Source organism: Oncorhynchus gorbuscha, linkage group LG10, assembly GCF_021184085.1.
Source record: "Oncorhynchus gorbuscha isolate QuinsamMale2020 ecotype Even-year linkage group LG10, OgorEven_v1.0, whole genome shotgun sequence".
Taxonomy (NCBI): domain Eukaryota; kingdom Metazoa; phylum Chordata; class Actinopteri; order Salmoniformes; family Salmonidae; genus Oncorhynchus; species Oncorhynchus gorbuscha.
Window position 1 is genome coordinate 53,740,541 of NC_060182.1, and position 12,004 is coordinate 53,752,544.

Consider the following 12,004-nt stretch of genomic DNA (forward strand, 5'->3'; position numbering starts at 1 on the left):
CATTGCATGAAAAGGCACACAAATGTGCTGACAATAATTTACTATTTTTGACTGCTGTTATATCGACACGTATGTTCATTATAATTGCTTTTGTGCAGATTTTCACTATTTATCAAGCACACTTAGCACTTATAATGATGTTTAGGCTACTGATGTTTTTATCATTTGACCGCACGTCTTGCTGACCGTGAGTCTTGGTGGTTGGGTTATTGTTTTTTTTGCAGATATAAAAATGTGCTGTTCCCATGTTCCAACACATGCTTTCATAGATGTAACAAAGACACTTAAAACACTTGCATTTGTGTTTTACATAAAGCCTACAGTAACATAAACTAATGACAATACTATTGTGTTATTTGAAATAGTTTTGTATTGTATTCTAATGTCACCTATTGTATTGTATTCTAAAGACCTTCATAAACACAACCAAATGATAATTTTTGTGATAGCATATACAATGCCTTGTAAAAGTATTCACCCCCTTGGCAGTTTTTTCTGTTTTGTTGCATTACAACCTGTAATTTAAATATATTTTTGATTTTGATTTCATGTAATGGACACAAAATAGTCCAAATTGGTGAAGTGAAATGAAAAAATATTACCTGTTTCAAAAAAAAAAAATTGAAATGGAAAAGTGGTGTGTGCACATGTATTCACCCCCTTTGCTATGAAGCCCCTAAATAAGATCTGGTGCAACCAATTAGCTTCAGAAGTCACATAATTAGTTAAATAAAGTGTCACATGATCACATGATAAAGTGTCACATGATCTGTCACATGATCTCAGTATATATACACCTGTTCCGAAAGGCGCCAGAGTCTGCAACAACACTGAGCAAGGAGCACCACCAAGCGGCACCATGAGGACCAAGGAGCTCCCCAAATACGTCAGGGACAAAATTGTGGAGAAGTACAGATCAGGGTTGTGTTATAAAAAAATATCAGAAACTTTGAATATACCATGGAGCATCATTAAATCCATTATAAAAAAAAATTGAAAGAATATGGCACCACAACAAACCTGCCCCGAGATGGTGCCTCCCACAAAAACTCATGGACCAGGCAAGAAGGACATTAATCAGAGAGGCAACAAATAGACCAAAGATAAACCTGAAGGAGCTGCAAAGCTCCACAGTGGAGATTGGAGGATCTTTCCACATAACCACTTTAAGCCGTACACTCCACAGAGCTGGGCATTACAGAAGAGTCGCCAGAAAAAAGCCATTGCTTAGATAAAAAAATAAGCAAACACGTTTGGTGTTCGTCAAAAGGCTTGTGGGAGACTCCCCAAACATATGGAAGGTACTAAAATTTTGCTTTTTGGCCATCAAGGAAAACGCTATGTCTGGCACAAACCCAACACTTCTCATCACCCCGAGAAGCATGGTGGTGGCACCATCATGCTGTGGGGATGTTTTTCATTGGCAGGGACTGGGAAACTGGTCAGAATTGAAGGAATGATGTATGGAGCTAAATACAGGGAAATTCTTGAACGAAACCTGTTTCAGTCTTCCAGAGATTTGAGACATGGACGGAGGTTCATCTTCCAGCCTGAAAATTACCCTAATCATAATGCTAAAGCAGCACTCGAGTGTTTAAGGGAAAACATTAAAATGTCTTGGAATGGCCTAGCCAATGCCCAGACCTCAATCCAATTGAGAATCTGTGGTATGACGTCAATATTGCTGTTCACCAGCAGAACCCATCCAACTTGACAGAGCTGGAGCAGTTTTGCCTTGAAGAATGGGCAAAGATCCCAGTGGCTAGATGTGCCAAGCTTATAGAGACATACACCAAGAGACTTTCAGCTGTAATTGCTGCAAAAGGTGGCTCTACAAAGTATTGACTTTTGGGGGGATGAATAGTTATGCATGCTCAATTTTTCAGTTTTGTTGTCTTATTTCTTGTTTGTTTCATAAGAAAAAATATGTTGCAACTTTAAAGTGTTAGGCATGTTGTGTAATTCAAATAATACAAAACAAATCCATAGGAAAAATAGGAAAAATGCCAAGGCGGGGTGAATACTTTTGCAAGGCACTGTATGCAAGTATTAATTACGCTGTTAGAATGTTGCTGTCAGAATGACTGCCATTAGCTTGAAGGGGCCTCGAGGCCCAGCAGTCCTAGTTTTCAATTTGTATATATATATATTTGTTTCGATGAAAAATGCATGCCGGTATGCAAAACCTGGGAGATTTCTCAAACTTTACTTCTTACCTGTTGTGAACCGTATGTCAGGCTCCAGGTTTAAACTGCTACGCGTGGTCTGCATTCCATAGTAACTCAAATAGGCTACATGTCCCAAATTATAGCACACCTTGTAATACGTTAGCCTAATATGGCCCACTATTGCTAGCGATCCTTAGGATCGACCACACAAACGTGACAGAGGGAAAAAAAGGTAAACTAACGTTGTAATTGAATGATTCAAAAAATGTAAGGAAACTAACACTAAAGTGACAGTTCTGAATGTATGGTGTATAAGTGACGGTGGCTACCGTGATATGCTGATGTGCTTCAGTTTGCTGCCTTATGACTGGTTTCACATTTGTCTCCAGTGACCATAAGGTAAAATATATCTAAACCAATTGTCATTTATATGTAAAATCCCCTTACTAATTTACCAAGCTGTTATTAATAGCTCTTATCAGTTAGTAAATTACAGTGCACGGAGAATGGTGTTATTTATATAGGGAAAAAATACACTCGATTTTGTTCACTTGGAGTTGTATTCATTGTTTCCTCCTGTGTGAAGGTAGTGAAATTATGAGGTAATTAAGTCAAGGTCAGAATTCAGCTCATCTGAAGGCCACAATTTAATTTCTTTGATCTCCACCCCAAACTAATAGTGGGTGAATAGCATGCTGTTCTCATGCTTTAAGTTCAAAGTCAGACTACGCATTTAGAGAAAAGTGCATACAAAGGGAATTCCATTCCATTCACGCAAGCTTAACTCGGGTCGGAATTCCCCCCTTATTGAATAAAATACTCATATGTACAAAATACACACACATTCTTGCTGATACTCGTGTTGTTTGAGGCCCTGTATATTCTGTCTGTAAGTTGCTTGCTTGCTTGTTGTTTTGCTTTTTTGTTTGTGCCAGGGCTCACCTTAACTGCTACTTGCATGGGATTGGACTCTCCAGGTATCCCCACTGCCATCCCTTCATACACCTCACCGAAGGCACCATGTCCCAGTCCCCTACACACACACACACACACACACACACACACACACACACACACACACACACACACACACACACACACACACACACGCACAAACACACACACACACACACACACACACACACACACACACACACACACACACACACACACACACACACACACACACACACACACACACACACACACACACACACACACACACACACACACACAGCACTTAGTAATCTTTCTTTAGTCGCGGTCATTGATTACTGAGTGGAAGGAAAGTGGGCCTATGGACAGTATTGCAGCAGGTGGCTAGCTTAGCTTTTCACCGTGATGTACTATAACCTCTGACATCTGAAGTACTGACGCCTCCGAACAATGAATACCATGGCTTTCAGGGGTCACTGGGTCACCTGTGATGTTGGTGCTTTGTGAGAACATTGCATTGGGATTGTACAGGGAATTACCGTATGAAACTACCGTCTGTATAATATTAAAATAAGTTTGATCAGTTTTCAGATATTTGGAAGACATTTCCGACTTTAGCATGGAAGTCCATTTTACTGAATTGCTTTACTTTGCAAAGCAGAAGGAACAACTGACATTCCACTAAATGGCAGCAGAAGATATGCTTTCTGGTCCTGTGTGACTCAGTCGTAAGAGCATGGTGTTAGCAAATCAAAGGTCTTAGGTTCAATTCCTGCAGGGCTCACAAGCTACAAATGTATGCACTAACTTTATTATGAGTCATATAAACGTGACTTCTAACCCGACTGAAAAAAAACATAGACCAGCATAGGCTGGTGACCAGCCTTCATATTGGTTTTGTTGGTGACCAGCCTTCGCTGTGTTTGGGACATTGGTTGCCAGCGTACCAGCATCAAGTCGATGCAAAAAGGCTACACTGTGCATGCGCTAAAGGCGCGTGGGACGTCATCTACAATAATTTAGCTGCTCTAAATTATTTTTACCAACAGGCGCCACTAGTGTACACTTTGTTGATAAAACCCTTGAGTAAACTATTTTCAACAGAATTGGCTGGAAAGCCTCAATGCTTCAGGAAGCTTTGTTTCCCCATCACTACTTAACAAAAACATTGTTGATTCCATTTGAACTCATCTCATATTAGTGATACTGAACATGAAATGCCCATGCTTTCAAAAGTCTGAGTTGCAAATTTACACTGAAAATATGTGATAATAATGTTAACCCCCACAGTGTTAAAGTAAACCATTTCTTAATGTGTATACAGGATGTGACCCACTGGAATAGTGTTAAGATAATACTTTTCAAAGTGTTAATACCCTAACAGCCCAAGAGTCTTGGGTCCCTAACTCCATGGGTGTGGGAAATTCTGACTTAAATGAAGACTTTATTAGAGCTGATGCTGTTACACTACACTTTATTAGAGCTTATGCTGTTATATTGTTGGGTGTAGTTTAAAACAACAACAACTTATTCTAGTTATTTTTGTTGTGTTCCTCTGTCGCTCAGTTGGTAAATCATGGCACTTTCAATCTCAGGTTAGAGGGTTCAATTCTCCGGACCAGCCATACGCAATACATTTATCCACGCTTGACTGCAAGTTGCTTTGGATAAAAGCATCTGCTAAAATAATATATTATATTGAAGTTGTTTATGACAAATTTTAAAGGCTAGTTTACCTGGTGAGGGAGATGTTGCGTCGGGGCACCTCCTTCAGGTCGTTGACAGAGGCGGTCTTCCCAGCGAAGCAGTAGTTGGGGTTGTAGTCGGTCATGATGGTGGAGGCCCTCAGCTTGCTCAGTTTACAGTCTGGGCTCTGGAGCTCCAGCTGAATGGACTGTAGCTCTATGTGCTTCCGTCTGTACACTGCATAGACAAGAATATTAATATATTATGAGGAAACATGGACAGATATGTGAAGGGATGTAAAAATATGAGCAATGTCGGCGTCCTGGATTATTTTGCACATAAATTGAAAGCAGTCATTCCCCTCCATGTGCAGTGCCCTTGTATGTTGTATTATCGTGTATTGACTTAGTGTATTCTGTATGGTAGTGGGGTACTAGGACCACTGGGGGCCTATCCACAGGGGATGCTTGGGAAGACTTATGATATCATAGGCCTATAGGTAAAATGCACATGATGGGGTACTTCAGGGGTACTATGGGCAGAGCGAAATTCAGTTGGTGCTACAGTAACTGAAAAAGGATAGGAACCACTGCTGTATGGTGACCTAAAAAAATATATTTCCATGCCAATGGAAAATCAAGTTCAAATCAAATCAAATCAAATTGTATTTGTCACATACACATGGTTAGCAGATGTTAATGCGAGTGTAGCGAAATGCTTGTGCTTCTAGTTCCGACAATGCAGTGATAACCAACAACTAATCTAACTAACAATTCCAAAACTACTGTCGTATACACAGTGTAAGGGGATAAAGAATATGTACATAAGGATATATGAATGAGTGATGGTACAGGGCAGCATACAGTAGATGGTATCGAGTACAGTATATACATATGAGATGAGTATGTAGACAAAGTAAACAAAGTGGCATAGTTAAAGTGGCTAGTGATACATGTATTACATAAGGATGCAGTCGATGATGTAGAGTACAGTATATACGTATGCATATGAGATGATTAATGTAGGGTAAGTAACATTATATAAGGTAGCATTGTTTAAAGTGGCTAGTGATATATTTACATAATTTCCCATCAATTCCCCTTATTAGAGTGGCTGGAGTTGGGTCAGTGTCAATGACAGTGTGTTGGCAGCAGCCACTCAATGTTAGTGGTGGCTGTTTAACAGTCTGATGGCCTTGAGATAGAAGCTGTTTTTCAGTCTCTCGGTCCCAGCTTTGATGCACCTGTACTGACCTCGCCTTCTGGATGATAGCGGGGTGAACAGGCAGTGGCTCGGGTGGTTGATGTCCTTGAAGTTATTGTATCATGAAAGTTTCATGTCTCTAGGATCAACTGAAGTCATTCAAAACCACTTGTGCATTTCATTTAATATGTGGTGATACTGTAGATGTATACTTTGTCAACAATATGACAAAGTGAGCAGGAAGACATACAGGAGGAAGACATACAAGGAGGAATGGGAAAAAATTTCAGTCTCTCGATGTGCAAAACTGATAGAGACATACCCCAAGCGACTTACAGCTGTAATCGCAGCAAAAGGTGGCGCTACAAAGTATTAACTTAAGGGGGCTGAATAATTTTGCACGCCCAATTTTTCAGTTTTTGATTTGTTAAACAAGTTTGAAATATACAATAAATGTTGTTCCACTTCATGATTGTGTCCCACTTGTTGTTGATTCTTCACAAAAAAATACAGTTTTATATCTTTATGTTTGAAGCCTGAAATGTGGCAAAAGGTTGCAAAGTTCAAGGGGGCCGAATACTTTCGCAAGGCGCTGTACATTCTTATTTGCCTACTCTTTACATGGAGTATATTTTATTAAGGCTTCATAAATAATAAAGCCTCCATAAGACATTTAGAAGGCTTGTTTTTCCCCTCTTCAAACTACACACAATACCCCATAATGACAGGTTTTTAGAAAGTTATTACAAATACAAAACTGAAGTATGATATTTGCATAAGTATTCTGACCCTTTACTCAGTACTTTGTTGAAGCATCTTTGGCAGCGATTACAGCCTCAATTCTTCTTGGGTATGACGCTACCAGCTTGACACTCCTGTATTTGGGGAGTTTCTCCCATTCTTCTCTGCTGATCCTCTCAAGCTCTTTCAGGTTGGATGGGGAACGTCGCCGCACAGCTATTTTCAGCTATTTTTGATCGAGTCCAAGTCCGGGTTCTGGCTGGGCCAGTCAAGGACATTCAGAAACTTTTTACAAAGCTAACCCTGTGTTGTCTTGGCCTGTGTTTAGGGTCGTTGTCCTGTTAGAAGGTGAACGTTAGCCTCAGTCTGAGGTCCTGAGAGCTCTGGAGCAGGTTTTCATCAACGTTCTCTGTATACTTTGCTCCGTTTGTCTTTCCCATCGATCCTAACTAGTCTCCCAGTCCCTGCCACTGAAATACATCCCCACAACATGATGTTGCCATGACCATGCTTCACTGTAGGAATGGTTCCAGGTTTCCTCCAGACATGACGCTTGGTATTCAGGTCAAAGAGTTCAATTTTGGTTTCATCAGACCAGAGAATCTTGTTTCTCATGGTCTGGGAGTCCTTTAGGTGCCTTTTGGCACCACGCGGGCTGTCATGTGTCTTTTACTGAGGAGGGGCTTCCGTCTAGCCACTCTACCACACTAGAAGCTTATTACCTAAAATTGATCAATTTAAAGTGTAGGTTCACAGCTCCAATCCAGATGTGTTGGTCCTTACTGAGACGTGGTTAACTTCTTGGTGACGAGGCAGTATTTTCACGTCCGGATGAAATGCATGCCCAAAGATATGCATATGATTCATATATTTGGATAGACAACACTCTGAAGTTTCTAAAACTGTTTGAATCTTGTCTGTGAGTATAACAGAACTTATTTAGCAGGCGAAAACCAGAGGACAAACCATTCAGATTTTTAATTTTTGAGGTCACTCACTTTTTAATGCATTTTCATTGGGAATCCAGATTTCTAAGGGACCTTCTTGCCGATCCTATCACTTCCACTGGATGTCCCCAGTCTTTAGACATTGGTTGAGGTTTTTCCTTTGTGTAATGAAGAAGTAGCCCTGTTTAAAACGAGGATCACTTCAAGTGTACTGTTAGAGGCGCGTGACCAGAAAGGTAGCGTCAGTTTGTTTTCTTCCTGTATTGAACACAGATCATCCCGTCTTCAATTTTATCGATTATTTACTTTTAAAAATGTATTACAAAAGTAGTTTGAAATGTTTTGGCAAAGTTTACAGGTAACTTTTGAGATATTTTGTAGTCACGTTGCACAAGTTGGAACCAGTGTTATTCTGGATCAAACGCGGCAAATAAATGTATATTTTGGATATATATCGACGGAATTAATCGAACAAAAGGACTATTTGTGATGTTTATGGGACATATTGGAGTGCCAACAGAAGAAACTCAAAGGTAAGGCATGATTTATATTTTTAGTTCTGTGTTTTGTGTCGCATCTGCAGGGTTGAAATATGTTTTCTCTCTTTGTTTACGGAGGGGCTACTCTCAGATAATAGCATCAGCGCTCTGCATTTTCTCTGGCTCTTGGCTAGGTGGGACCCTAGCGTCCCACATATCCCAGAGAGGTTAAAGAACAACCAGGCATCCTATACTGATGGGATGAGGTCAATTTCCTTCCAGGATACCCGGGCCTGCTCTCTGAAGTATTTTAGGGAGCGTTTGACAGTGATGAGGGATTGTCGTTTGAACGCGGACCCATTACGGACGCAAGCAATGGGGCAGTGATCGCTGAGATCCTGTTTGCAGACAGCAGAGGTGTATTTGGAGGGCAAGTTGGTCAGGATGATATCTATGAGGGTACCCATGTTTACAGATTCATGGTTATACCTGGTAGGTTCCTTGATAATTTGTGTGAGATTGAGGACATCTAGTTTAGATTGTAGGACAGCCTGGGTGTTAAGCATATCCCAGTTTAGGTCACCAGAAAGTACAAACTCTGAAAATAGATGGGGGGCAATTAATTCACATATGGTGTCCAGGTCACAACTGGAGGCTGACGGGGGTCTATAACAAGTGGCAACAGTGAGAGACTTATTTATGGAAAGGTGGATTTTAAAAAGTAGAAGCTCGAACTGTTTGGGCACAGACCTGGATAGTAAGACAGAACTCTGGAGGCTCTCTCTGCAGTAGATTGCAACTCCGCCCCCTTTGGGAGTTCAATCTTCATGGAAAGTGTTGTAGTTGGGGATGGAGATTTCAGAATTTTTGGTGGCCTTCCTCAGCCAGGATTCAGACAAGGCTAGGACATCAGGATTGGCAGAGTAATTTCATTATTTCACATTAGATCGTCTCTAAGATTTCCAGGAATGTGGTTGTGAATATAGATTGCAACACTGCCCCCGTTGGTATTTCAGTCTTTTAGGTAACCATGTATTGCTACCACTGTATCATCAAAGGTATTTTCTAAGTGAGTTTCAGATATAGTCAGAATATGAATGTCAGCTGTTACAGGCTGCATATGTTAATAGGAGCTATTTGTAGCACTTTTCTTGGTTGCTTGATTGTTTTTTAATGCTTTACTGGGAAGCTAATCAGAAGTAGACATGCTCATATTATTTATATAGAGCAGATAGTGCAGGGTGAGCTGCACAAAGGGGTTTTCCTACTAGGGCACACCACCTCAGTCCTAACAGTGTAACTCTGGTTCATAGGCTCATTGTTACTGCATTCAAAAGTTACTTACATAGTGTTTGCCAATGCCCCTAGGATCATGTACATTAGATGCAGCATTATGAAGACTCATTGTCACAATGGTAGGGATTTACTGAGCTGGTCTTGGATCATTGAAATGTCATTGTTTCAATGCAGACTTGAAATGCGTGGAGCCAAGATGATTTGGATGGACTCCGTCATTCCTGTAGACTATCTTCTGTTTCCAGAAGGTGTCAAAGTTATCTATAAAAGTGAATCCAGCAGAGCTACAGTGATATTTTGCCAGCAGTAATCTTCACACCCGCGGCCCAACGATGGTCATGGACCTGAAATGATTGGCAGTTTTTTAGTCTTTTATTGCTAAAATCAGTTCTTTAAAATACATTTTTGAAATGTTCCAAGCCAGCCATCCTGATGAGCTTCAAGGATCTAAACCCATGGTAGAAGCCTCCGGAGAGGTAGACAGAACCGGGGACGAAGACGCAGGTACACCTGGATCTGATCTTGAATGGGAAGCCCCCAAGGAAGAAGTCGCCGGAACCTTTGGATCCAGGGTGGCAAAGGAGATATCTTTTGCCAGAGGAAGGTTTCTTCGTCTTTCACGGCGAGTGACGTACCTCCATGGCTGGTTGGTTGGGTCGAGAATAGCTCTGTTGTCCATGGAAGGGGGAGACCCCTTCGGGGATGAAACCCTGCTGAGCATCGGCCAGTAAGCTGTGGAGAGCGAAACTTCCGCCAGACCAGAGCGGCGTCCGGCTACTTGGGTGGAAGAAAAAGAAAAGTTAGGTGGGCATGGATACCCCAGTACTATGCGTAGGTTTGCTACTTGCTTGATATGAGTAGCCGCTTCACTCCTGTAGTCCTCTGCAAGCAAGCAGTTGCTACATTGAAAGTCAGCACTGTCCCGGAACAAAGCAAAGTAAACACAGCTTCCGCAACACTGGAAACGTTCAATAGCGACCTCCATTTGAAACCGCAGAGCGAGATAGGCTTTCGTGTCTATCACTCCATGTGGAATCTGGCAGGATCCTGGGACAGACAGCAGCGCTCACAGCAACTAAGCCCAACAGAACCGCAGCATCCAAAACAAAGTACACTGCTCAAAAAATAAAGGGAACACTTAAACAACACAATGTAACTCCAAGTCAATCCCACTTCTGTGAAATCAAACTGTCCATTTAGGAAGCAACACTGATTGACAATACATTTCACATGCTGTTGTGCAAATGGAACAGACAACAGGTGGAAATTATTGGCAATTAGCAAGACACCCCCAATAAAGGAGTGGTTCTGCAGGTGGTGACCACAGACCACTTCTCAGTTCCTATGCTTCCTGTCTGATGTTTTGGTCACTTTTGAATGCTGGCGGTGCTTTCACTCTAGTGGTAGCATGAGACAGAGTCTACAATCCACACAAGTGGCTCAGGTAGTGCAGCTTATCCAGGATGGCACATCAATGCGAGCTGTGGCAAGAAGGTTTACTGTGTCTGTCAGCGTAGTGTCCAGAGCATGGAGGCGCTACCAGGAGACAGGTCAGTACATCAGGAGACGTGGAGGAGGCCGTAGGAGGGAAACAACCCAGCAGCAGGACCGCTACCTCCGCCTTTGTGCAAGGAGGAGCACTGCCAGAGCCCTACAAAATGACCTCCAGCAGGCCACAAATGTGCATGTGTCTTCTCAAACGGTCAGAAACAGACTCCATGAGGGTGGTATGAGGGCTCAACGTCCACAGGTGGGGGTTGTGCTTACAGCCCAACACCGTGCAGGACGTTTGGCATTTGCCAGAGAACACCAAGATTGGCAAATTCGCTACTGGCGCCCTGTGCTCTTCACAGATGAAAGCAGGTTCACACTGAGCACATGTGACAGACGTGACAGAGTCTGAAGAAGCCGTGGAGAACGTTCTGCTGCCTGCAACATCCTCCAGCATGACCGGTTTGGCGGTGGGTCAGTCATGGTGGGTGGCATTTCTTTGGGGGGCCGCACAGCCCTCCATGTGCTCGCTAGAGGTAGCCTGACTGCCATTAGGTTCCGAGATGAGATCCTCAGACCCCTTTTCAGGTCATATGTTGGTGCGGTTGGCCCTGGGTTCCTCCTATTGCAAGACAATGCTAGACCTCATGTGGCTGGAGTGTGTCAGCAGTTCCTGCAAGAGGAAGGCATTGATGCTATGGACTGGCCCGCCCGTTCCCCAGACCTGAATCCAATTGAGCACATCTGGGACATCATGTCTCGCTCCATCCACCAAAGCCACGTTGCACCACAGACTGTCCAGGAGTTGGCGGATGCTTTTGTCCAGGTCTGGGAGGAGATCCCTCAGGAGACCATCTGCCACCTCATCAGGAGCATGCCCAGGCGCGGTAGGGAGGTCATACAGGCACGTGGAGGCCATCAGCCATTGATCCATCAAAGTACCTAGTCTGTGCGCATCAATCTTCCTGACTGTGTGTGTGTATGCACATACGCGTGCTTGTGCACACATAACGTGTTCAAATGTAATGGTGTGTGTTGTGTTCTCACAGTATGTATA

At 42.5% G+C, this 12,004-nt stretch overlaps 1 protein-coding gene across 1 annotated transcript in view; it reads right to left on the bottom strand.

Moving 5' to 3' along the window:
• Window positions 1-12,004, bottom strand: part of LOC124046245 (leukocyte tyrosine kinase receptor-like) — a 359,722-nt gene that overhangs the window by 28,087 nt on the left and 319,631 nt on the right. The window contains exons 17-18 of the mRNA XM_046366398.1: window positions 4,841-5,027; window positions 3,111-3,201 (exon numbers count right to left, since the gene is read on the bottom strand). Coding sequence (XP_046222354.1) covers window positions 3,111-3,201; window positions 4,841-5,027 — 278 coding nt within the window. The remainder of the gene's footprint in view (window positions 1-3,110; window positions 3,202-4,840; window positions 5,028-12,004) is intronic.